The sequence below is a fragment of the Fonsecaea monophora genome (genome assembly GCF_001642475.1).
Source record: "Fonsecaea monophora strain CBS 269.37 chromosome Unknown Scaff8, whole genome shotgun sequence".
NCBI lineage: Eukaryota > Fungi > Ascomycota > Eurotiomycetes > Chaetothyriales > Herpotrichiellaceae > Fonsecaea > Fonsecaea monophora.
The window spans coordinates 151,403-176,633 of NW_019173939.1; the positions used below are offsets into that span (position 1 = coordinate 151,403).

At 51.9% G+C, this 25,231-nt stretch overlaps 7 protein-coding genes across 7 annotated transcripts; 4 read left to right on the top strand and 3 right to left on the bottom strand.

The window, feature by feature from the left end:
- Positions 1-721: 721 nt before the first annotated feature.
- Positions 722-2,152, bottom strand: AYO21_01959 (hypothetical protein; the record flags this gene model as incomplete). Its single annotated transcript, XM_022651940.1, has 1 exon — positions 722-2,152. The coding sequence occupies one exon, from the start codon at positions 2,150-2,152 to the stop codon at positions 722-724; it is 1,431 nt and encodes a 476-aa protein (XP_022515684.1).
- Positions 2,153-3,325: 1,173 nt separating this feature from the next.
- AYO21_01960 (hypothetical protein) lies at positions 3,326-4,556 on the top strand (the record flags this gene model as incomplete). The annotated part of the gene is made up of 4 exons (XM_022651941.1): positions 3,326-3,639; positions 3,684-3,975; positions 4,047-4,323; positions 4,381-4,556. 4 exons carry the CDS (start codon positions 3,326-3,328, stop codon positions 4,554-4,556), a joined length of 1,059 nt encoding a protein of 352 aa, XP_022515685.1.
- Positions 4,557-5,348: 792 nt separating this feature from the next.
- AYO21_01961 (hypothetical protein) lies at positions 5,349-9,788 on the top strand (the record flags this gene model as incomplete). Its single annotated transcript, XM_022651942.1, has 1 exon — positions 5,349-9,788. The coding sequence occupies one exon, from the start codon at positions 5,349-5,351 to the stop codon at positions 9,786-9,788; it is 4,440 nt and encodes a 1,479-aa protein (XP_022515686.1).
- A 4,138-nt stretch (positions 9,789-13,926) lies between these two features.
- Positions 13,927-15,006, bottom strand: AYO21_01962 (hypothetical protein; the record flags this gene model as incomplete). Its single annotated transcript, XM_022651943.1, has 1 exon — positions 13,927-15,006. One exon carries the CDS (start codon positions 15,004-15,006, stop codon positions 13,927-13,929), a length of 1,080 nt encoding a protein of 359 aa, XP_022515687.1.
- A 3,582-nt stretch (positions 15,007-18,588) lies between these two features.
- On the bottom strand, positions 18,589-20,790 carry AYO21_01963 (hypothetical protein; the record flags this gene model as incomplete). Its single annotated transcript, XM_022651944.1, has 1 exon — positions 18,589-20,790. The coding sequence occupies one exon, from the start codon at positions 20,788-20,790 to the stop codon at positions 18,589-18,591; it is 2,202 nt and encodes a 733-aa protein (XP_022515688.1).
- Positions 20,791-21,430: 640 nt separating this feature from the next.
- On the top strand, positions 21,431-23,122 carry AYO21_01964 (hypothetical protein; the record flags this gene model as incomplete). The annotated part of the gene is made up of 1 exon (XM_022651945.1): positions 21,431-23,122. The coding sequence occupies one exon, from the start codon at positions 21,431-21,433 to the stop codon at positions 23,120-23,122; it is 1,692 nt and encodes a 563-aa protein (XP_022515689.1).
- Positions 23,123-23,711: 589 nt separating this feature from the next.
- Positions 23,712-25,160, top strand: AYO21_01965 (hypothetical protein; the record flags this gene model as incomplete). Its single annotated transcript, XM_022651946.1, has 1 exon — positions 23,712-25,160. The coding sequence occupies one exon, from the start codon at positions 23,712-23,714 to the stop codon at positions 25,158-25,160; it is 1,449 nt and encodes a 482-aa protein (XP_022515690.1).
- Positions 25,161-25,231: the final 71 nt, after the last annotated feature.

Below are 25,231 nucleotides of genomic sequence, written 5' to 3' on the forward strand. Positions count from 1 at the left end.
TCTGTGTAACTTGTGTCGATGGTCCCTTGCCATGTAGGAAGAATGTGTGACTGGACCAAAGCGCGTCCACGAACACACACACCTATAGTACAAAGGAATAAGAACCGGATGGTGGAAATCAAACGAGGGTATACTCGTCTTGCTTTTCGTCTGCGATGGCAGGCGCATAGACCAACACAGAAAGACCTCTGTCAAGAAATACATAAATTGATAAAAAGCAAAATGCTCCGGTCCAGCCATGGCATAATATCCCTGTAAAGTCTCTTTTTGGTCCCATGTCATTGAATCCCAATCGTCAACATCCTAAGAAGCCCAAATCTGACACTGCCACTCATCCATTTCCCAAATCTTCAGCCGCTCTCTTTTCCGTACCATACCGTACCATTTCATTCATTCAACAAGTTGTTCCAGGTTCACACACACAGGACTAAAGGAAACATTGAAGCTGACTTTTCGTATCGTATCGCGGCAAGGCGTTAGCCGGAAATTAGAACAAAGGTTCGCATCATGGTGTCCGCATGGAGAAACCTTCTGCTTTGCCCAACAAGAGTTGTGCCCGAGGATGGTGATCAGATGCCTGGTCGTTGACTCTAATTGCAAGGAGGCTAACCTCCACATGCCGTGCTCTGTTCGTCTTGTTAGATCAGCAGGATCATAGTCTGATCGAAGGTATAGCCGCAGCGAGGTGTCCGTGGGTGGGCCCTCTGTATCCAGTCGACTTTCAAGCATAGTGTCTAGCCAGATCAAATGACGAGCCTCTCACAATATCTGGTGACAGACCAACGGCAGCCCACAACTCATCCGGTATCTCTTCTCGTCTCTGCATCCGATTGAGAATAAATCCGAGCACTTCCAATTCGACAACCCTGTCACTCATCCTTGAAGAATCGTGCTGGTTCGATGAGTCGGAAAGGAGACTGTTCCGTGTTTCAGGCACTCCAAGACGAGTAAATGGGTTCCTCCGTAGTCTTCCATGTCGTGCGCGTATTTCCCGGACGTCCTCTTCAGTGATGCCCGAGGGGAGATCCAAGTCGCATGAATCATCCCCGCCTATTTCACCAAAGCTAGTCGTAGCAGTTGTGGCCTGAGACGATTGGTGAGAGCCACTCCTGGAATTCGACCGCGATGATAAAAAGGAAGTCGCCGTACTTGAACGGCCCGTTTCCATTGTGTCCAAGAGATTTCCCCAGTTTTCTTCCACCGGGTCGTCAGAAATCGGACTCGGACTACGCAAGCGGTCTCCAAGTCCGTCAAGTCTTGATGTCGACTCCCCTTGTGGGCGGTGTGAGATGTGATCGGAGTCTTGGGAATGTGGAAACGCAGACCGTTGGCGTCCTGTCGCAAGAGTGGGCAATACAATCTCTCCGACGGCTGGCACGGCCGCCCGAGGCTGTGAAGTAGCGCGGTATCCGTTTTCGTTCTCCTCGTCTTCGAGGCCCGCGAACGTTGGTCGGTGAACTGAATATGACCAGAGTGGTCGTCTGCTCCCGGACGGGCTGACAACCCTCGTAGGGCGAGCGTTCGAAGGTATATTATACCAAGAAGGTTCTGACTCGGGTTGGGACACCACGCCCAGTTCGAATCTCAGGCCCGACTCTCTTAATGGAGGTGGAAGCGGCTGAGTAGGGGTCTCTTGAGACTCGGACACAAGGGCGCCGAAGATGAAATCCGAAGCGATGTCGTCTAGTGGTGTTCCGCTGGATTCGACGCGTGTTCGGCTCACGGGCGCCACGTCCGTGTCACTCCGCGGTTCTGATTCAGGGTTGGCTCTGCTGGCAAGCATTCGTTCTAGATCCCTCATTTGCATACGCTGCCTCAGTCTGGCAAATCGTACGCGCTGTGCCTCGACGGCCTCGGCCTCGGCCTCGACTTCAGCATCAGCGCGTAATTCTTGAGCTGCCTGGAGCTGCTCGCGCTCGCGCTGAGCTGCTTGAGCAGAGTAGTGTTGCGCTACCTCGGCAAACTCACGACGCCGACGACGGCGTTCTCCTATCTCTTCTCGTACTCTTTCAAGTGCAGCGCGACGACTAGCGGCAATTCGACCTGGCCGCACGGTGGACTCGCGCCGGATGCTGGATCGTCCTGCGGCTGCAAGCTGATCGAGTTTTGCAGCAGGTTGCTCTGCAGCAATCTCGTCAGGATCTTGAAACATACTGGAAGCATATTGATTAGCAAATGAGCTTGCCGGCAACGGATGTTGGAAAACAATGGTGTTGATACCGTGCGCGGAAGCGCAGCTAGATCTCAAACGGGGGTGGGGGTGGGAAAAAATTGAGGCAAACTCACGGTAAACCCATAGTTGTCGCAACAGATGAATCGCAATTGTACAGGTAAATTAACGTCAATGATGAGAGAGGAGAGTCGGAACGAACAACGACAAAGGAACGAGATGCGATAAACAATGGAAAAGAGTGGAGAGTTGGTTGAGATAGACAAGTGGTAGGGTGGGTTTGGGATGGATTGTTTTGTGAGCACCCAGTTATCCTTGGTGGTGATGGGAGAGAGAATAGAAATGAACGAACGCCTTGGGCGAGCCAGTGAGCGAGTATCTGGGGGGGGAGAAAGGGATGGGCGGAGACCGGCCAGTAGTGGTGGCTGCTGGCTGCCAGTGAATAATAATTAGTGAGGCAGACTTGACGAGGCAACGCAATCCCTTAGCCGGTTCTGCGGGTGTGGCTGGGGAGAGTCGACAGAGGTGCCTGCGATTGTCTAGGCTTGCTAAGCCTACTTCGGCATCGAAGGCATCATTAGCATCAGTTTGCCAGGTCTGTGTCTGGAGGGCTTGGCACACGGCTATGTTTGAGAAGCTCAACTCCCGGCCTTTCATCTTTGGTATACATAGTGCGAGGTACCTATCTACCAAATAACTTATGTTTCATATACCCTTTCCCTGAACATGTACATGTCCAGAAGGGTTTCTCATTGTAGTTGACAACAACGCTCCTGTGTCACCCGAGACTCTCGATGACAAACAAGAGACACTTTGATGACGGCCTTCCCGCCACTACGTACATGCCGGGCTGGCTGCGTTGTGCCAACCGTTGTTTCGTATTCGCATCCTGCACGTTTACCTCGTACAGCTTGGTTGTCATCGGCCTTTTGGTTGTGTAATATCTTCAGCCCAAAAGATACTTCCCATTCACACTGCCCTCGCTCTTACTCTGCTCCCGTCTCCCTTTCTTTTTGTGGCTCAGCAATGGATCCAAAATGGTTTCCTCCTCCAGATCGTCCCTTTCAATCAGGCGGCCCAAGTGTGATCGGGGCAGGAGTCATTAGCATTGCTAGCTTATGTTTTTCACCAGGACAGTTTCGCCAAATAACATCCATGTCGGCGATCTTGTGCATTCTTGCGAACCTGCGAATACACACCGCCGGAAGGCCGGAAGAGGACTATCTGAATGCCATCAACATTTGCTTGATCTTGATCAGATGCATCGACTTCGAGATCTTGCATAATGCCGAGCAGACGTTTTGTCGAGAAAAGTCAGATGGGACGTTCGAGACTGCCGACGATATAGAAAAGATGACTCTCTGGCAAAAATTCCAGTGGAGTGTGTCCCTGTTTACAACCATGCGTGGAATTGGCTGGAATTGGCGCGTCAAGAATGTTGACAAAGTCCCAAAACATCTTTCTCGCAGGTGAAGAGCCACACCTGGGTATATTCACCCTCTAACTGATGCAGTCGATTCGTCCTAGAGCAGATTGCCAGAGCCTCATACTGCTTTCTCTACATGGACGTCCATCAATGGTATATACGTTGGACGGTTTGTGGAGCACGGACTAGTACTGTCTCCGACATCTTCACCATCCCACTCTGGCAACAAATTCTCCTCGGATGGAGTTCTGCCTTCTACAGTGGCATTACGTTGGGCTTCAGCTACTACCTTGGAGCGGCGTTCGCTGTCGGGTCTGGGCTTTATATGCCTCAATCGTGGCCTCCAATCTTCGGCTCATTCTTCGAAAAGGGTCATACAGTGAGGAACATATGGGGGTGTTGTTGGTGAGTAGATTCCCCCATGCTGGAGTACTAATTTCGTCTGATCAGCTCTTGAGGCATCAATTTCATCGTCGGATCTTTGAGAGTGTGAACAAGTGTTTGCTGCACCTGTTGAGAGTCAAAAATGGTACTTTGGCCTCACGGTATCTGCAGCTATACAACGCTTTCTTTGTGTCGGCACTTATTCATCATGCTGGTGCCCTCAATTGCCCATATTCTTCCCTTGGTTGGTGCCAAGTCTATTTCTTCATGGTCCAGCCTGTTGCGATCATGTTTGAAGACCTTGTCGTATACCTGGGCAAGAGGAAGGACTTGAAGGACACATGTAAGCGATTGCCTCCCCTTTTAATCAGGTGCAGGAAATAGGTTTGACACTGGGCAGGGAAAACCAGGATGGTCGGTTACGTCTGGGTTATCTGTGTCCTGAGTTATTCCCTTCGATACGCAGCCCAGGGCATTCTGGCTGCTGGGCTAGGTGAAGTCAGACATCCGGTTGTGGACAAATATAGCATCATGGACCGACTGTTTGGATCAGGAGGAATGTCTTGCTCGCCTTGACAGTTGTGGACGGGCGTCTGTGTGTGCTGGCAGTTGACGCCACATGGCGATCTGTGACTTGTTAGTGAAGCAGAAGGAGGGGATCTTCTCTCCTCAATCGATCATGTAGCAGTAGACAACCCACTCGAGCAATGACCATCAGATCAGCGGTCAGAGATGACTGCAGAACAGACTTGTATCAAGCAGGAGTGACCACCACTGAGAGAGTGTGCAATTCTGTACCTAGATAGACGAGGCGGGTACCTTGGGAGGAAAGTCGCGTGCTGCGATGACAATTGACGCGTCCCTGACGGTAGAGTGGAGGTCTCGGTACGATAGGCCTGGATAGGGCCGCAGATCGCCCTGCAGCCTGCAACCTGCAACACACAACTGCAAGCGAGAGCTAGTAGGCTAGTAGACCAAACAGCAGCCGACCTCATCTGGCAGCCCAGTCAAGCCAGTCCAATCTCGTGCCTTCCGCATTGATGGACCTGTTTTGTCTGATGTTCAATGTCTTCATTTCATGCCATTTTGGGGACTGTCCACGATCATTTCCTGCGTGACAGAGCCATCAACAGACCGCTACTGCGCAGAACGAGTCAGCGGCATTCAGAACACCCACCCTTGATGCCGCAGCCACACGGTGCAGTCCCAAACCATCGCCCGGCATCCTGCGTTGGCCGCTGTACCAGCTACCAATCACTCTGATTCTCACCAACCAGACTGCAGTTGGACCAACGGACAATGCGAGAGAACAATTCCGCCTTGCCCTTTTAGCTTCTCCCTCCCTTTCTTATTCTCCTCGATATCAAGATGCCTGCTCGCACCGCCGAACCCCCGGAAGATGTCCCTACTACAAGAGCAGTCGACGGCTTGGGTCTCAAGGTCACCAGGACGCCCAAGCCTCCTTCCAGTCCGTCCAAGAGAGAGGAGAAAGAGAAGACCAAGGCGCAGGATGTGGCCGAGCTGAAAGACTATCAACTGGGTGATTGCCTGGGTAAAGGTGCCTTTGGTTCTGTTTACCGGGCGTTGAATTGGGGCACGGGAGAGACGGTGGCTGTCAAGCAGATCAAGCTTGCAGATTTGCCCAAAAGTGAACTGAGGGTCATTATGCTGGAAATTGACCTCTTGAAGAATCTTGATCACCCCAATATTGTCAAATACAACGGATTCGTCAAGACGCCCGAAACCCTCAACATTATACTCGAATATTGCGAGAATGGATCCCTCCATTCGATCTCCAAGAACTTTGGTCGATTTCCCGAGAATCTGGTGGCTCTCTATATGTCCCAAGTGCTCCAGGGTTTGGTCTATCTCCACGACCAGGGCGTCATACACCGCGATATCAAGGGTGCTAACATCCTCACCACCAAGCAAGGACTGGTCAAACTTGCAGATTTTGGCGTGGCAAGCCGCACCACAGGACTACATGAATCCAGCGTCGTCGGAACCCCCTATTGGATGGCCCCCGAAGTGATCGAGTTGACAGGCGCAACAACCGCTTCGGATATATGGAGTCTGGGTTGCACAGTAATCGAGTTGCTCGACGGAAAGCCGCCATATCACAACCTTCAGCCGATGCCTGCTCTGTTTCGCATTGTAAATGATGACCACCCCCCCCTGCCGCAAGGCGCATCACCTGCTGTTCTGGACTTCTTGATGCAGTGTTTTCAGAAAGATCCAAATTTGAGAGTGTCGGCCAAGAAGCTCTTGAAGCATCCATGGATAGTCAATGCAAGAAGGACCAACTCGGACAGGCCGAAGAATTCCACTGAGTATGACGAGGCAATAAAGAGTGTCCAAGAATGGAACGAGGCTCTTAAGGATTCTCCAAATGGCAGTTCAATAAGGAAGAACTCGAATGCTTCGACCGCCAGCCCAATACCTGTGGCAAAGGACATGCTTCGTCCAACCAAATCTCATACCAAATCTCCCATCCCACTCCTCAATAAGGATAACACCACTAGATTTCGCTCACTTGAGGACGAGGACAATTGGGACGATGACTTCGCAACGGCTATTTCACCAAGCACTTTCCAATTGCCGCATCTGAGACCTCACGACAACTTTGGAGGCATGCTGTCTTCTGATAGATTGAAAGCTTTCGCTTCAATGGAGAGTGCACTTGGAAAAGAAAATGAGGCAATGGAAGACAAGGACTCGACACTCAAAGCCGCTTCGCTGGCCGATGTGGACATGAATAAAACAGTCCGCCTTGCCACTACTGCGCCAGCGAAGAGACCGGAGGTTCGTCACGCGAGACACAAGTCTGAGGTGCCTCTCAAACCAAAGGCAAAGCCCACGCCGATGCCTCGCAAAGCTTCATTGCCATCCGCTCGTCAGACAACGAACCTTTCCAAAAGTAAACCACCGCACCCGAAAGTACAACAAGACGAACCTCCAACACGACGGTACCGGGAGAGTTCTGTCGAGGATTTCTCTGATATCGTCCAAGGGAATGAACTCACTTTGGACACCAAACTTGGACTGATGCGGTCACAGGGTGACCCGCCTTCCAAAATTCTAGGTTCGCCCAGTGTTACCGATCTAATTCAGAGTATGAGACCACCCAAGACAGGCGGTAGTCTCAAGAGGAATCCGGCTCCTAGAAACAAACTGTCTATGCGGAGGACGCGATCTTCGATTGAGATTCAGCGTTTCGCGGAGAGCGAGCAGGATGAGGACTTTTCAGATGTCTTTGCGCAGACAACTGCAGTGTTTGAGAGAGCCGAGAGCGAAGATGGCTCGGAGCTAATGTTAAACTCGAAGATCTCCAATCTATCATGGCTTCCGGACGCCGAGGATGAGGATGACCCTTTTGCACAACTCGAGGAGGGCCTCCCAGAAGTTGACCTGGAGTCAAATATTGCCCGCGACAAGCACGCGCGACTGCGGACAGACGTGGAGGTTCTCGTGGGCCAGTTGAAAGTCCTGCAGGACGACGATGCACTGTTACAGATTTCCGAGGACTTGATGAATTTCTTCGACCTCTTCTCGGATACAAAGAACGTCATCATCAGCGCGCATGGCCTGCTCCCGATTTTGGAGATTTTAGAAGACTGCATGCGTCTAGACATTGTCCTCAATCTTCTCAAGATTGTCAACGCCATCATTTTCAACGATGAAGAGGTCCAGGAGAATCTATGTTTTGTCGGGGGAATACCAAAGATCAACAAGTTCGCTTCGAAGAAATTTCCTCGAGAGATTCGCCTTGAAGCTGCAGCTTTCGTCCGACAAATGTATCAAACGTCCACCCTCATTCTCCAGATGTTTGTCAGCGCTGGGGGTTTGACGGTTCTGGTAGACTTTCTTGAAGACGACTACGACGATGATCGAGAATTGGTGCTGATTGGAGTCAATGGCATCTGGAGTGTGTTTGAACTACAAGGATCGACCCCCAAGAACGATTTCTGTCGAATCTTGTCTCGGAATTCGGTTTTGGAGCCGTTGTCGCTCGTCCTGAACCGGGTTCTGATGGAGCCATCAGACTCTGGCGAGCAGAAAGAGCTGGCGGACTTGTGCGAAGGCCGGATCGCCAGCATTTTCTTCGTCTTTTCCCAGGCAGAGAACTATGTCAAGGAGCTGGTGGCTGAACGGACCGTTCTGCACCGGGTTTTGAAGAATCTCAAGAGAATGGCACCAGCCCACCAAGTCACGATGCTGAAATTCATCAAGAACTTGTCCATGTTATCGACCACGTTGGATGCGCTTCACAATTCGAATGCTATTGATGTTCTATCTGAACTCCTCAGCAATAGCATGAGCAAGCCGCATTTTAGGGAGATGTCCAATCAGATACTGAACACCATATACAACCTTTGCCGTCTATCGAAAAGACGTCAAGAAGATGCCGCGCTCGTGGGCATCATTCCGATTCTCATCAAAATCGTCAAGCAAGAAAAGACTCCGGTCAAAGAGTTTGCACTGCCCATTCTTTGTGACATGGCTCATTCCACCAGGGCTGCTCGCCGTGAGCTTTGGCAGAACAAGGGCCTCGCTTTCTATGTCTCGTTGTTGTCAGACCCCTACTGGCAAGTGACGGCTTTGGATGCAATCTTCACCTGGCTTCAAGAAGAGACGGCCCGAGTCGAAGATCACTTGTTGGAGAATCAGAATTTTATTTCTGCGATCGTGGCAGCGTTGACTAGCAGTAAGTCGACCTCATTTGAAAACCTTCTAGAGCCTCTGCAGAAGCTGCTGCGACTCTCGCCACCTCTGGCAGCATCGATGGCGAGAAGCTCTCAAATTTTCGACATCTTGGGCCAAAAGCTGGGTCATAATAAACCCGCCATCCGTCTCAACCTGCTTCGTATCATTGGCAGCATCTGCGACTCGACAGAAGAAGGTTGTTACCTCCTGGACCAGTACGGTCTGTACGATGTGGTCCGAGAACTTTCGTATTCCGATTCTGCGGTGCTTGTCCGCAGCATGGCCAGCGAGCTCATTCGATCCTGCGAGGAGACGGACAATGTGAGCATCAAAAGTGGGCAAGGTGGCAGCTCAGCCACAAACGGCGCTCGAAGAAAGCACCCAGGCTTCCAACGACGCACCAGCTCCACGACGCCACCCCATCTCCTGGACCGGCAGATGAGCATGCCAACTTCACCTCAGTTGGGGCGATCCGAGCGCGCGAGTATGAACATGTACGAACCTCCGGTCGCACAGACGCCGCGTCGGCAGCGCAATGGTGTCTACGTCAATGGCACAAACGTGATGCGACCAGCCAGTCGAGACGGGTCGACGTATGTGCGCGAGAACTCTCCGGCATTTGTCATGCCCAGCCTCACCCGAGCCAACACAGCGAGCGTTGTGACGGAGATGACGGTGAACAAGAGCAGGCTTCCTCGCCAGTCAACTGCCGCCACAGGTATGGTTGGACCGCATCGTCTGTCGAGACAAAGTACACGAGAGAGTATCGTTGGTTCAGCCAGGGCGACGGCGGATAAGGACGGCAATTCGGCAACTTCTACAAGAACATATCAAGGACACAGCAGCGGTGGAAGCACGCCTGTGACATCGACACCCGTGTCAGAGCAGAGAGCCAGGAGAGAAGCCAGACATGCGCAGTCGAGCAGTATTAGCCAAGGCCGAAGCAGCAACAACAATAGCGGCAGCAGCGTGGCAGGCTCGAGACCTGGTTCGGGACAAAGCCACGGTCAGAGTCAGGGGGCTGGGCAGGGTCAGGTTGAAGTGACGGTGGCTAGGCGGACGACAGCCAGGAGACACGGGACGTGGGACGATCGGTGGGGTTAGAAGTCCGGCTGAGAGTTGCATGAATGTGTCTAGACAGTTGGGTGGGGATTGTTTGATGAGCAACGAACAATGACTTATTAGAAGGTACAGACATGGCCATATGTTGGTCAGTGGTCAGGCTGTACCGAGTATCGTACATAGAGAGCACAATGGGACGAAGCGAAGCCTAGGAGCTGAGCTCTTGATGGCTGCGATCCGAGGGAGATGGTAGTAGAAGAAGCAACACATGAGGCCAAGTCCTGTCTTTTTTACGGAGTAGTGATATTCCACCTTGACGGTACATATGAGCTAATCCACGATCGCCCTCGACTAGATCTACAGTACTTGTACGTGGGGAATGCCAACTCAAGATGAACCATCGTGGCCCACAGGTCTTGGGTATGTAGTTGGATTCGGACATCTCACCGACAGGATAGAAAATGGGGGTGTTGGTGGTGCCCGGAGCCTCGTCGTCTCTCCCCGACACCAGCACATGGCATCCCATCATGCTCCATAGTCGGACTGTGTCTGTGTGTCCTCCCCGTGCCATGCCATGCCGTGCCGCGTTCCCCGTTCTCTCGACCCCATCAGACATCAGCTGTAGCGACGAGGCTGTGGAAGTCTCCGTGCATACATACATACCTACCTACCTATCTCCGAGTACCTAATCAATACAAGATACCGGGATGAGTACAAGTGAACAGTCGGTGGATGGCTCGATGGATGGATCTTCGTACGTGTGGAAGGACAAGTACATACACATGAATGCATAGACGGCATAGTACTCGGTGCGAGAAGTGCAAATCAGTACTCGGTATGTATGTATGTATGTATGTAACTCGGCTGGTTGCTCAGTGCCGAGTCGAGTACCTTCAGCGAAATGGTCGTGAACGAACTGGAATGAAGTGTCTCGCTCATACACTTGATGTACATGGCTCGGTACTGTACCGAGAACCGAGTACCGAGTACCCAATAATCTCTGTATCTCATTCCCTCGAGTATGATGGTCCCTGGTGTCTCTGGTGCAAGTCGCCCTGTCTATCCAGGCCCGTCTTCTATGTAGTACTCGGTACATCCATGAACAGGCGACCAAGCATCTACGACCGAGTAGACTCGGCGACAACTCGTCAGAGTACGCCATGCACTGCTATGCTACTGTACAAGTCCGAACAGGTCAACTACGGAGTACCTATTTCGGAAGTATCGGCGCCGAAGGTCCAGGCCGTCTGTCTGTCTATGTCCTCGTAAGGCGGTCGTGGAAGCCAAAACGAGGCCGTAACGCGGCCTACGGCCCACGAGGCGGCCAACGCGGCAATGCGGCAACACGGCAAATTTGGTATCTTCTTCACTTAAATCAATCAACGAAACACGGCGCGCCCCATACATACATACATGGATCCATGCATGCAAGGCTCGGCTGGAGAACTTCTGAGAAAGACTAAACAACAAGGCCGGGGCGGAGGAAGTTGGATTACGGAGTATGTAGGCACGGAGTATGCCAGTGTACAAAAATGTACCTCGTACTATTTCCCAACCCTTTTTTTCAGGGGGGTAGATCCTTACGCCCTTGATCCCCTTGTCCTTGCAGGTTTCTGGCAAACGATCGGTGAATATCCTAGTTTTTTCTCGTATCGAGGAGGGTACCTAGTGATGTGTGATGTGATCATGATGATGATGAGACGGTGGAAAGAACCAGGGCTTGAATCCCAAGCAAGGGGTGGTGGTGGTGTCGCATAAGCGGTAGACGCAGGTGAAAGCGCAGCGCGGCGATTGGTCACAGATTTAGCCACGGTTAAAGACGTACGACGTAGTCCTGGTATTAAATCGACATATGTGTGAATCAACCAATCAGCCGACCACAGTTGGCGGACCGCGGGTTGCCGCTCCGTCCGCTGGCCGGAAACACACAACTCTGAGATTCTTCCGAGTACGAGTTGGTAGGTGTGAGAGTACGACTAGGTAGATACGGGGTACGAGTAGTTACGGAGGCAGGACAGAGAAAGTCTGGAATGCAGAGATGTAGTTGTACATGTAGTGTATAGATATCCACGTACAATAGATGTATGGCTGGTCTTGAAACACCACGGCGTTGCGATGCGATGCAATGCCAGGCATCAACCACCACAGGTAAGAGGTTACTCGTAATGCTCGGTCCGGTGGCTTTTGCAGTTCTGCACGCCTCGGCGATACCTCGTATGTGGACAAGGCGCACCCTCCCCTGGAATCCAAGAATTGTCGGATCCGACACGATCTGATGACTAGAAAGAAAAACTTTCCCTGTTCCGTTTAGCGACCAGTTGTGTACAGGTAATGTAATTAGTTTTCAAGCAGGCGGGATTGGGTCTAGACTACCTACCACCAACTATGTACCTCCTCTCATCTGGAGGAGCTTATTGTTGCTGCTAACAATCGATCAGATAACCGCGGCTATATAAATGCGTACAAGTGGGCTGTGTCCTTTGAACGGAACAGGAACGGAAACGGAACAAAGATGCCAACTACTCGTTAAACCAAATGTTCCAAATGTTCCAATTGATTATGCCAGTATTGTGTACGAGTACCGGAATAGTCACTTTAGTGGCTTGCCTTTTCCTACGAGGTACGTCTCTTCCGGTGGGAAATTTCTCATGAATACCTAGTAACCTCGTAATGATTTCTTTACTACTGCATGGTTTGTCGTCGTTTAGACCCCCGTCCCCGTCCCTTCCCCTCCCCTCCCCTCCCCCATCTCCGTTTTAGGTAGCCAGAGCCCAATGCATGATCTCTGTTGGCGCCATCCCAACGGTTTTTGGATTTTGCAAGGGTTGTCGGCCTCATTATGCGCATGAGCTCAGCAACCTCCCGGAGCATTTATGGTGGCATTACGAGGTATACGTCTCGTCACTACGTATTTGACAGCGTCATAACTCTGATTATGAATCCGGGGGAGGGGGTCGTCAGAGGGCCGCCAGAGGCGAAAGGGGCAAAAGGGGGACGGTTCACGGTTCTGGGGGGAGTTTTGTAAAATGCCCAAATGCTCAGTAAGGTCCAGCAGATGAGTTGTAAGTTGGTAGTAAGTGGTTTTGGCTTTTCCTACCTCGAGTGTATGTAGGTTTACAATGGTCGAGGCGTAGTCATCAACTTCCGATGGAACTACGACCCAAGTGCTAGGTGCGAGGTGTTAGATGCTAGGTGTTAGGGGGTTACTCGTAAGCTCTGTTTACTTTCAACATTGTTTCCGTGGGTATCATATCCGGGCACTCTTTAGCGCCTGATGCGCCTACAGTATGTATGGACCCAGCGCATGCACCCACCCCTCCCCGGGGGGCCACCCACCTAACCCACCCCACCAATTTCCATAGGGGGGCCACCCAGGTCAGGTCCCCAAGGCCCAGGCATGCTGTAGGTGGATAAAATCACTTACACGTGCCTTGTAAATTTTTTTGGTGTTGATGGTCGACGGCGGTCGAGAGCAGCCACATTTCTTGCCTCTTCCCTCTATGCCCTCGACCCTGTCTGCTCAGTACGAGTGAGTAGGAGTACTGGGTAGGTAACATTAACACATACGTGTCTATGTCCACGTCTGTAGGTAGGATGTAGTACATAGGTAAGGGTAAGCTCACTCACTCACTCGCTCACTCGCTCACTCAAATCCACCTTCCGATTCTGGTGACTGGAGCGCGCGTGTGTGGTCGGAAGATGCACCACCTGTCCGCCCGCCTGACTGAGTGACTGTCCATCTCATCTCCATCATGAGGATGAGGATCATGGGAGTGGGGAGATGATGTTCGTCCAGGACATGTGAAAACCGAGAAAAGCAAATAAACTAAACAGGAATCATACGCTCGCTCTGTTATCAACATCTTCATCATGTGGTATCATTGGGGCCAAAAACTAGAAATACTCGTTGACTTTTTGAGCCCTTTTTGCTCGGTTGCTCGTTTACTCGTTTATTCGAGTGAATAAATCGTAGGTAGACAATTAATAGATCCATCCACACCCAGACCTGACCTGATCTGACCTGACATGTGAGAAAATGGGAAATGGGGAATTGGAAAACCACAATCCAATCCCATCCATCCCACCGCCCATCCTTCCCCCCGTTTCCATGTCCAGTGTCCCATGTCCCATGTCCAAGAAACCCGGGTATCCCATAATCCCAAATCCTTCAACCCCCTCATCAGCTCGAAGACGCTTCGTCCAAATCAAAAAAGTCGTCCACGCTGAGAACACTGTAGTCGTACACCACGAATCCCCGGTGACTTGTCGTCTGCTCCTCCACTGGCTCCGCTGTTTCTGCTGTCTCCGCCTCCCCGGCCCCTGGTGCTTCTGTCTCTTCAGCTGCAGGACTCAATCCCGACGAGTGCACGTCATACTCGTCATCCGCGCAGGTGGACTCGCTGACCGCAAAGCCCGTTGGTCTCCCAGAAAGCTTTTCCAATGGAGTAGTCATGTTCTGGAGCAGTGCTTGGTCAATCTCGGCGTAGTCTTCGGGTGCTAGTTGGATCGTCGGGGGTGCTTCCTTCAGAGGGGCTTGCTGTCCGCATGCCACGCCGTCCTCGGTGAGCGGCGCAGATGGACTCAGCAGATCTTCCATCATCTCTCGCTCGTTGTCCGTCAGGCGCATCCCGTCAAAGATGTGTCCAAATGGCCCCGAACGGAACTGCTCGCAAATGGCCGCCGGAGTAGGGCAGCTGTCGGTAGATGCTGGAGACGCCGATGTGTCGGCAATCAGAGATCCTGGTGAAGACAGCGCTTCCTCGACGACACTGGGCGGAGATGGTCGAGGCTGAGGTTGTCTCTCTCTCGGTCTCGAGTCTGGCTTCGGCACGTGGGAGATGGTGTAGCGGTGACGGTCTTTGGGGTGGAGATGTTGAAGGTAGTTCCGCACCAGAGACGGCTCGATGAAGCTCGGTAACCACGACATGGCCTTGGTCATCTGGGCATCCACGTCGACGTTGGGTGTGCTGCTGAAGGACTGAGAGTCCGAGTTGGCTCTCTTGGTGCCGCGGACATTCGTATGCTCGAGCGAGGATGACGGCGGCCGGCCATATTGGAGAGAGGCTGGGGTCGACACTCGATGACGACGTTGTTGGAGGTATTGCTCGTTGCTGCTTGGCCTACATTGACCCCCGAAAGACCCCTTCACCACCTGAATACTCCCACTGTCCAACTTCCTCCTCTTGGGTGCGGGCTCGTGCCATTTGTTCCCCAGAGCCTCGAGCTCCTTCTGGGGGAAGAGGAGGTCAATAAAAGACATATTGACTGAGAGTGTGAGATCGGTATATAAGAATAGAGATCTCCACCTTGGTACTGGAACCTGCGTCGAGGTTGGGAAGAGCACCCGATACTACGGCTGTATTCTCGGATAAGGGAGACGGCAAGTAAATTCCAACACTTCTGGGAAGAGGGAACTTGGAAGGTAGAGGGACGGAAAAGGGTTTATAGTGAGTAAAGGCCCCCTCTCAGACTCAACTTAGTAAGAAAATAAGACTAAGTGCTCTTGCCGGTTGCCGTTCTTCCCAGGGAGTTTCAAAACAATCAGTGCTAAAGTCTGGTCCCATTCCCACCGGCCGTAATTTACAAGACGAAGGGGAATATGCTGAGCCAAGGCCGTGAGTGTGCATTACCATCCGGCCCGAGTCGGAAATAGAGTGTCGTCGTGGATGCATACCCAGGGCTATGGCCCAGAGGATCACAAGCATCATCGGAAGAGGGGGGAGGGGGGTAAGGGGAACAAAATTCTTGGGACCAATTATTCCGGGGCGGACTACGACTATGGTAGTTTTGGCGTCGTCAAGGGAGAAAAGCTGGAGGCAAACTCCACGTCAGATGAGTGGATTGGTAGGGACTGAGCAAGGGCCCAGAGGGTGAGAAGCAGTAGTGGTTTCGGCACCGAGCAACCTCATACGAGCATTCGAGTCGTAGTGAGAATAAGCTGACGAATGAGGCAAGGACGTTTAATTCCATGGGAATCCAGAGTCGGGTGGACAAACAAGGGAAAGGCTTTTGTGCAAAAGCAAAACCAACTTGGTGGCCCGTGGTGGCCCTCCGTCCGGGCCCATGGCACGCCATGTTTTTGTTTTCCAAGAAATGGAGACTCCGTAAAATCCCCGTTCAAGAACCCTTGCAGCAGCCAAACACCAGACGCCGCCTCTCGAAAAACCCATCTGGGGAGTGTGCGTTTGAGGAGTCTGTATCCGGGGGTGGCAAGAGGAGAGGAGATCAAAGATATGCTCGTATGGTGAACAGAGGCTCCAGCCATCTTCGTACGGTCCAAAGGGATTTCCCGTTTCCTAACAAAAAGGGTTGGCAGTGGCACAGTCAGTGCACTGAGTGGCCATCGATGTCATCCAAAAAAGTCTCTTCGCGAGGGCCCATGCCGCACCTGACCTGACTTGTCCCTTGTTCAGCTTGTCCTCAACGTGAGGTCGATCTAGATTGACTTTCTCGATGTGTGTCCTCAAATGATTTTTGGCTTCATGTCGCCTCGGCGGCTACCAGCTGCAAGGCCTCGTCAAACGCCGCGGCGGTCCACCCAGTACCTCCCTAGTACACACTCAGTAATAGCGGTAGAGCCCTGGCTCATCCCCACCAGGCTATCGACTTCTTAGCCTCGTCAGCCAATCCAACCTGTTGATACATCGGATCCGAAGGCGGCTGCACGTGCTGTGTTCTCTCCAGTAACTCCAGAGGATGCATCGGAGAGAATAGCAAGAGTGGCAAAAATCCCCAGACTTTTCAGTGTTTCTGCCTTACCAGCCTTGTTATAAACGCACTGTTCTCCGGATTCAAGAAATCGTGGAGTGTAGCCTGGTGCCTGGTAGTTGGCAGCCTTCTTTCTCCTCTTTTCTGAATTCACGGGACTCGTGTAAGGGCTTGTCTGGGAGATTGCTCTGTTGAGCACATAGGGCAGATACTTGTGATGAGGATCTCAGTTGAGAGAAGGATAATTTAGGGGAGACTGATCAAAATGTTGACTTTACAGAGCGCGGTAGGTCCACTCCTCGGCTCCTTATGTGATCGTCAATGTCAGACGGTGGTTTGATGGGACGTGCTGGTATGTGGAGGATAAGTGTGAGCTGAAGATGACGACTGGGTGAACTGAGTAACTGAGCAGCTGGGTCGACATCGCAATCAACCAGTTCCCCATCAAACGCGAGAGAAGCGCCATCACGAGACATTGGCTCTTGCCAAGAAACGTACACGAGGGACTCCTGAGAAGGACGATATTTTCTTTCCGTGCCAATGGTCCATCCAAAGTGAGGAGGTGACGGAGAGAAGTCAGTCTCAAGTCAGTGAAAAGAGATGCTGCTTGTTTGGGTCAATTGTCCCCAGTCAGTGCCCAAATCTCATCATGTGAGACTGTGATCTCCCAGCACCACTAGAGTCTGTGCGTTTTCTCTACTCGTACCCAGACAACAGCACCAAAGGATTTGGCAACATCTGGTCTGATATTACCGAGTACGACTACTCGTACCTCTGAGTTGGTGAGTAGGTGGGTTGGAAGGTACTCCTTTCGAACAACGTCTCATCTAACCACGAAAATCCAACCATGGCCTCTCTGTTCAGATGATCATGACAGGACATGACCATGATCATGACCATGACAGGTCTCAATCAAGAAAGTCGATCTCCCGCTCTCCGTGACGATGTGGCCCATCCTGCCGGTCCTACAACTACTCTTACAAGTATATCCATCATTCCTCCCCGAAACGCCATGACCTCGTTCCTTCCACTTCCACTTTGAACAATTGGCATCCTGTCGCGCCTATCCACTACTGGAGATCCGATTCCTTTCTCTCCACCAACATACTCGTGATCCATGTCTCACGAGTCACCATAGCGTCCAATCCTTCCAGTGCACGCGTTTCGGTAACGTGTGGCGGAAGACACCCTTCCGTCCTTCCGTTCCTTGTCAAGGGATCCGTGGGTGGGTTCAGAAGGAGGACTGTCCACGAGGAGTTGCGAGCCAACCGCCCTGGGTACTTGTGCGAGTACCTACAGGGTCTTGATGGACTGTGCATGCGAGTAGGAACATCAAGGCGGGAAGGAGGCCGCAACGATGCCAACGACGACAGCGATATTGCAGTCCCAAAAAACGACACCGGCCTTCTCTCTATCTCTGGGCACCTTCGTTCTACGAATACTTTAGTCTCATCCGAGCACTCGGGATTGAGCACACACATCGCCATACCACCATACCACGTCACCAGATGTCATATTCTGGCGGGAGACCAACATGGCACCTGTCCGCGTGCGAAGTGGAGGGGAGCGAGACAGCGACGTATGTGATATGATTATGATTATGATTGCATTCTCTTCATCCCCTACTCCCCCGTCCTCGTCTGCTCATCGGCAGCAACTCTCTTGCCCAGTACCGTCTATAGCTTCAGCCAAGTATTCAATTAGCCTGGCCTGACCATCATTGTAACCACTCCATGACTTCTCATCCACTCAAAGAATACTAGGTAGTCGCAGAGAGTCAAACAAGGGCGGAAACCTAACTAACTAGCTCATCAAATGACAAAGCTGGGCAAATAGATGATGAAACACTTTCTGCTCAACTTGCTGATCTCATATGAATATTCAAAATTAGGTGTAGGGCCAGCAGCGCCGTGCGATGAATACAGCTTTATAAGCGTGGTGCATATTGCAGGGTGATCTAGGTATATCGTCAATCCTACACCAGGGCGCCCGGCCCAATAGAAGCACTTACGGGCAAAAAGAAAGCAGATCTATCCATGATCGATTCCCGAGCCTGCTCCTCTTGCGGCTTCCCTCTTCGCTGGATTGCTTATGCTGTCTCTTGGTGGCAAGCTTCGAATAACATCTCCAGAGATCAACCTCCTGCTGTCAAGGCTAAACAAGCATCAACGGCAAGTCCTACTCTTCCCTCCTTTTGCCGCACCACGTCATCAATGACCTCTTTGTCGAGGTTGGGGAACATGCCACACAACGTCTCAACCACCGTCCTGTGTTCGGCTCGAGAAATCCGTCGAGCTTCCGCCGCTTCCGCGCTTGCCTGTCTCGCTGCAGCCTCTTGGGCGTCGTACGAAGGGGCTGCGCCGCCATGAGCTGGTGGCGGCTGAAACACACCCGGGTTCAGCCTCGGAGCCGCTTGAGGTGCAGGACTCGGTCTGCGCTCTTGGGATGAGGTGTCTTGGTCAGAGAATATGCGGCCGATCGTGGAAAGAGGCTTCTGGATCGTCCGCAAGAGACCTGCTACACTGTCATCGGAGCCGTCGCCGGAGGTGCTATATTGCCGATTAGGATCCCGGCGTATAGGACTGGTCGACGTCACATCCATCGAGTTTCGCGGTGTGAGCTCTGGCTCTGCAAGTGACGATTTCTCGGCGATGGTCGACGTGAGTGGGCTGAATTGTTCGGCCTGACGGTTCTGCTCTGCGATCGCCGCTACGGCATTCTCAACGTTGCGCTCAAATTCCTCGTCGCTAACAGTCAAGGTCGTCCGGTCCAGGCTTTCGATGAACTGAATTGCTCCTGACAACGAGGACAGATAGTAACCCGCCTCGCCTCCAAGCTTGTCCTGATTCCTGAATCGAAGAATGTATTGGACATTCGACACGAGATTTTCCGGGTTGGCTTGGAGGACAACGTAAATTAGCAGAGGCACGAACGAGTCTGCCGAAGTGTCGGAGCTCTTTGCATTTTTCAAGAGTCCAAAGATAACCTTGCAACAGTTCAAGACGCAGATCACTTTGTCTCTAGGTGCTCGATACCCCTTGATCTTGAGGAGCTCCTGCTGCGCCAGTCTGAGAAATCGCTCCCCATTCGGCCCAACCGGCGCAATATCGAGATGTTCCTCCCGCACCCAGCTGTAAATCCGTATTTTCTGCGCTAGGATTTCATCTCGTTCGACATCTTCTTGGTGTTGACCGCGTCTCCCAGGTATATCAGATTTTTCCAGTTCTTTTCTCCTCCCTCGGGACCGTGATCGTGCAACCGGAGGAGCCGGTGGGATCGCTGGAGAAAATGTTTGTGAATATAGTCTGTTCATCACGAGCTTCTCCATACCCTCTTTGGCATTGTCGAACTCGTTGTCTGACACTTCTCGCCATACCTCACAAAGAGCCATTTTGTTGGTGATGAAGGCCAGAAAATCCCCGATGATTTTGACCTGCTCATGGACCATCCATTGCTTCTTTCCAAACTCAATCAAAAACGACCGCAGGAACTTGGCCACTGGGTCGGCGGATTTATGTCGAAGTTGCTCCAAGAATCGGTGAAAGTCAAATGGTAGTTCAGGCTCAGGCTCGGGAGGCGGAGGCTGCATCGGAAGAGAGGGCGACGAGGCTTGGGTTGGGCTTTTGATCGGAGGGCTTTTCGGTGAACCCGAGTCATGATTGAGGACACCTGCAGGTGGTGAGGGCAAAGGCTTCTCGGAATGATGGGAGACGACCGGCGATGCTAGAGCGTCCATATCTCTTGATCGCAAGTGTTCCAGACTGGACCTTCTAGGTGGAAAACTGCCACCAGATCCAAGAATGGGTCCGCTCAATTCGTGTCGAGGGGACATTATTGATTCCTTTGAAGGAGCCGCCGATGCATCGTCGAACTGATCTATAATACTTTGGATTTCCGACGTGGATTCCACATCAGGATCATTGTTGGACTTCTGAAAAGGTGTTTCCGCGGTGTTGTCCTCCGCTTCTTGGTTATAAGCCGGATCTTTCTCATCATATTCCTCGCCTGGTGTCCTCATCGATGGATGCCTTGAAATTGCGGGTGTTTTGGGAGTAGGATCGAGGTAAGGCTTCTCGCTGGCGGCAGGCGGCTCAGGTGGAGGAGGCGTAGATGGAAGGACTTTCGGAGGAGAAACACGTGTGCTCGCAGTCTTGCTTGGTCCGATTCGAAGATCTGATATCCTGTCTGTCATATCCGACTCTGGATCCTTTCCTTTTTCTGAGGATACATCCTGAGAGACCTTGTTTTCAGGAGCAATGTCACTGCCCTCTGGTTCCAGGTCGATCAGGTCGGATGAAATACTTTCCGACGAAACGGCTTTCTTGCTGGCGTCCATGGCTGCATGATTGCTGTTGGGTGACATTGACGACCTCTCTTAGATGGAAAGTTGATTGCTTGAGAGGATCTGTGGCATGTTTTCCAAGTTCTTCGGTTTTCAAGGCTTGTAGGATCGCCGATCTAGTGCTGGTTCATGATGGAGCATGGACAGGCTGACGAGGCGTCACGCGACGGGGAAGAGAAGGACGCCGTCTAAGCGAGAAAGAAGACCGTTGTCAACAGGAGAGGAGCAAGCAATCTCAAGTAAAAGGTCGAGAATACCCCTTTGAGCAAAGGTGCTACTGCTCTGATGCGCTTCCTCAAGGATTCAGATGACAGTCGCAGCCCTGCATCATTGTCGGAGATGCTGCAAGGCCACCAGCGCAGTTTGAGTTTCCCCAAGCGGGAATCGTGCAACTGGCGTGGCTGGTTGCCAACCGATCGTTTGGAGGTGGAACTTGGACGTGGACTCGCAAGACTCGGTATCCATCCTAGTCAGCGTCTGATTGGTCAGCCCTCTATATCTCTTGGCACGGTGATTGTTCCGCAATTTCACTTTTCTCCTTCATATCCACGCCTGTTTCCTCTTGTGCTTCTTTCTTTGCGTACACTTGCGTACCCCATTAGCCCGGACACACAGCATCTGAAGCCATTGCCCTATGTGCGGCATCTTCTTCTCGGTCGCAAGAAACCGGGCGATCCTACCCGATCCCCTTACGGCGAGTGAGCTCAAAGCACGTGGACCTGACAGCTACAAAGAGTTGAATGTCAAACTTGCTTTCCCACCATCCCACGATCTGTACCTGACTTTTGTCTCAACCGTCCTGGCACTGCGGGGGCATTCAGTCCAGATCCAACCGTTACAAGATCATATCTCAGGATCCATCCTCTGCTGGAATGGTGAGGCATGGAAAGTGGACGGAGTCAAAGTCGAAGGAAATGACTCGGTCCAAATATTTGATCTTCTCTTGCGTGCCTCTCAGTCGACCGAAAATGGTGACTACCAGCGACGTATTGCCCAAGTGCTGACAAACATAGCGGGGCCTTTTGCATTTGTCTTCTATGATGCTACTCATTCTACCGTATTCTATGGGAGAGATCGGCTTGGGCGCCGCTCTTTGCTCACTAGTCGCGGCGATGAAGACTCGCTGACGTTGTGTAGTATCGGCATTACACCTGTTGGCGCATTGGATCAAGAGGTGTCTACTGATGCCATCCATCTCATCTCTGTGGAACACAATCCAATCATACGTGGCGAAGTTCCATGGGCGAATGCGCTTCCCGCGATTAATAGATTTGGCCACTTGGATGTTGTTGAATCGATGCCGACTTCGAAAACTGTGGATCGCTTCTTGGAGCTGTTGAATACTGCTCTTGAGCTACGACTCCTGGACATTCCGAATCACCACCACTGTCAGGATACGCCAGTTTCCTCAAAAGTCGCCATACTCTTCTCGGGCGGCTTGGACTGTACGCTGCTAGCTCGCCTTGCACATGATCTTCTGCCCAAATCAGAAAGTATAGATCTGTTGAATGTGGCATTTGAGAATCCACGGTCCATAGCTGCGAAGAAAAATGCCACAGTTTCGCCCTATGAACTCTGTCCTGACAGAGTCACTGGTCGTTCTAGCTTTGCAGAACTTTGCGAAGTGTGCCCGGACCGAGACTGGAGATTTGTGGCAGTTGACGTTCCTTACAAACAGTCACAGGCTTGCAAAGCCAGTATACAACGATTGATGCACCCTCACAAGACGGAAATGGATTTGTCCATCACCATGGCACTCTTCTTTGCCGCTGAGGGTACAGGGATTCTATCCCAAAACGCAAAAATACAGCATCCACCGAAGGAACTCTACACCTCTCACGCTCGAGTCCTTCTTTCGGGCTTGGGAGCGGACGAGTTATATGCAGGGTATTCGCGACATGCTGCAGCTTTTGCTCGGGGTGGATTTGTCGACTTGGCGGACGAACTCGAGCTAGATCTCAATCGGATCGGGTCTCGTAATTTGGGCCGGGACGACCGTGTTCTGAGTCACTGGGGCAAAGAGGTGCGTTACCCTTATCTAGATGAAGATTTCGTGAGATTCTCTCTAGGTCTTCCGGTGTGGGAAAAATGCGGGTTCAGGTCGGCAAAAGAAATCCCCAAGCATTATGAGGAAGCCCGCCGAGTACACAAACCCGAAGATCTTGAGCCATCGAAGATGTTGTTGAGATTAGCTGCGTGGAAGCTAGGTATGCGGAGAGTTGCTGCAGAAAGGAAGAGGGCTATTCAATTCGGCGCGAGGACTGCAAAAATGGATATTGGCAAAGGAAGGACAAAGGGGACAGACGTCTTAATCAACGAAAGTTGATCTTCTCGGCACCATTGCAACACGGGAAGAGCCGCGGACTAATCGACCAGTTCCACGCCTAGGACCAGCGGAGGGTATTGATGGAGCGGCTATGATGACAATTCACAGATACTTCTGAGGTCTGCACGACTTGCGCTGGATGCAGCACTCCTCCAGGATGCGACTGTAACCGCCAAGTCGACCCATGAAGACTGAAAAAAGGCAAGTCTGAGCCGCGGAAACGGGTACAATGTCCTCGATCACTCAACGTCGATGAGGCGGGCTACTGATGTCAATGATTCGACACCGTACATGCGTGGGAATGAAAAGCCGCATTCCAATTACGGAACTGCAATGAGATGCCAATACCACTACGGAGATCTGAAGCCACTCTTTGGCGACGGAGAAGAGCGTCTTGGTAATGCTTGCGCTCTCCACTTCCATCCCCCACTTACTCTTGGTTGCATAAAATTCTGGCCGACAAGTACGACTTCTCGAAGGGCGTGATGACGATCGTGGGTTTGACAAATTCAGAGGATTTGCAGAGGGCGACTGCTTTTTGTTTCTCTCTGTCTTGTTATCGAAGACCTCGAAACCTATCTCGACCTCAATGGACACGGCCGCACTCCCTGTGATTCAGCAGGTAGAATCTCATAACCAACCACAGCAAGACGTGGTTCCTCTAGCCGAGGGTGACACAATACCAATACAGACCAGCTCCGAGGCCAAAGCAGCAGCTGCCATTAACATTCACAAAGAAGCCTATGCCTACGGCGATGCTGAGCAACAGATCACAACACTTGATGTTGACGAGGCAGAACCAGGCCATGGACCAAACGACACTTTTCCTGAAGGCGGCCTTCAAGCCTGGCTTGTCCTGACTGGTGCATTCCTCGCTCTCTTTGCTTCCTTTGGGTTTATGGTGTCTATTGGAACAATCCAAGAACACCTTCAGATGCACCAGCTATCGGCCTACACATCCCGCGACATCGGCTGGATTCCTTCTGTATTTGTCTACTTGGCTCTCGGATTGGGCATCTGGGTTGGACCTCTCTTCGACCGGTACGGCCCACGGTGGATTGCATTGATAGGGAGTATAAGTTATGTGGTCATGGTCTTTTTGTTAGCAGAATGTCAAAAGTACTGGCAGTTTCTACTGTGCCTCGGATTCCTAGGTGGCATTGCTGGCGCAACTTTGACTACGACTGGTTTGGCTGTGGTCAGCCATTGGTTCAAGCGAAGGAGAGGTCTCGCGCATGGAATCGCAATGGTGGGGTCGAGCTTTGGCGGCGTCACGATCCCTCTGATCCTGAGGGCCACGCTCCCTAAATATGGATACGCGTGGTCTATGCGTATCCTGGGGTTTTTGTTCCTAGCATGCTTGGTCCTCGCAAATGCGTTGATGAAGCCGCGCTTGCCGCCGTCTGCTGAAGCACGGAAGAAAGCAATCATATCGTTGGGACTATTTGGGGACTTGAAATTCACCTTCCTTACCATCAGCGTCTTTGGGTTTGAAATTGTTTTGTTTGGTGCGCTGGGCATTCTCCCGACATACGCGAACTACGGCGACAAGTTCCCGCCGGACACAGGGTTTTATATCATATCAGTCCTCAATGCCTCGTCCTGTTTCGGACGGATCATCCCGGGCTACATATCCGACTTTGTGGGCCGCTTCAACACCCTCCTCTTCATGATCCTCTTCACCTTGATCCTCATGGTCGCCGTCTGGCTCCCACTAGGCCACACCTCCCTGGCTGCGCTCTACGTCTTCGCCGCATTCTTTGGCTTCGGCACTGGCTCGTGGATGGCCTTGACCCCGGCATGCATAGGTCAGCTCTGCGAGGCGGATCAGTTCGGACGGTTCTACGGCACATCCTATTTCATCGGCAGCCTTGCGGCTCTCGTCTGTATCCCCATCAGTGGTGAGCTGGTAGAGGCGGCTGGTCCACAGATCATGGTCGGGTTCATGTGTGTCGTCGCGGGAGTGAGCATGGGGACGTTCATACTCAGTCGATGGGCGTGTTTGGGTTGGAGGTGGCGGTGGATGGCCAAGGTATAAGCAAAGGTAGTAGACAAAAACGAATGACTATGTCAAGATGTGATATTGTGTATAGTCGTATATATGCTGCC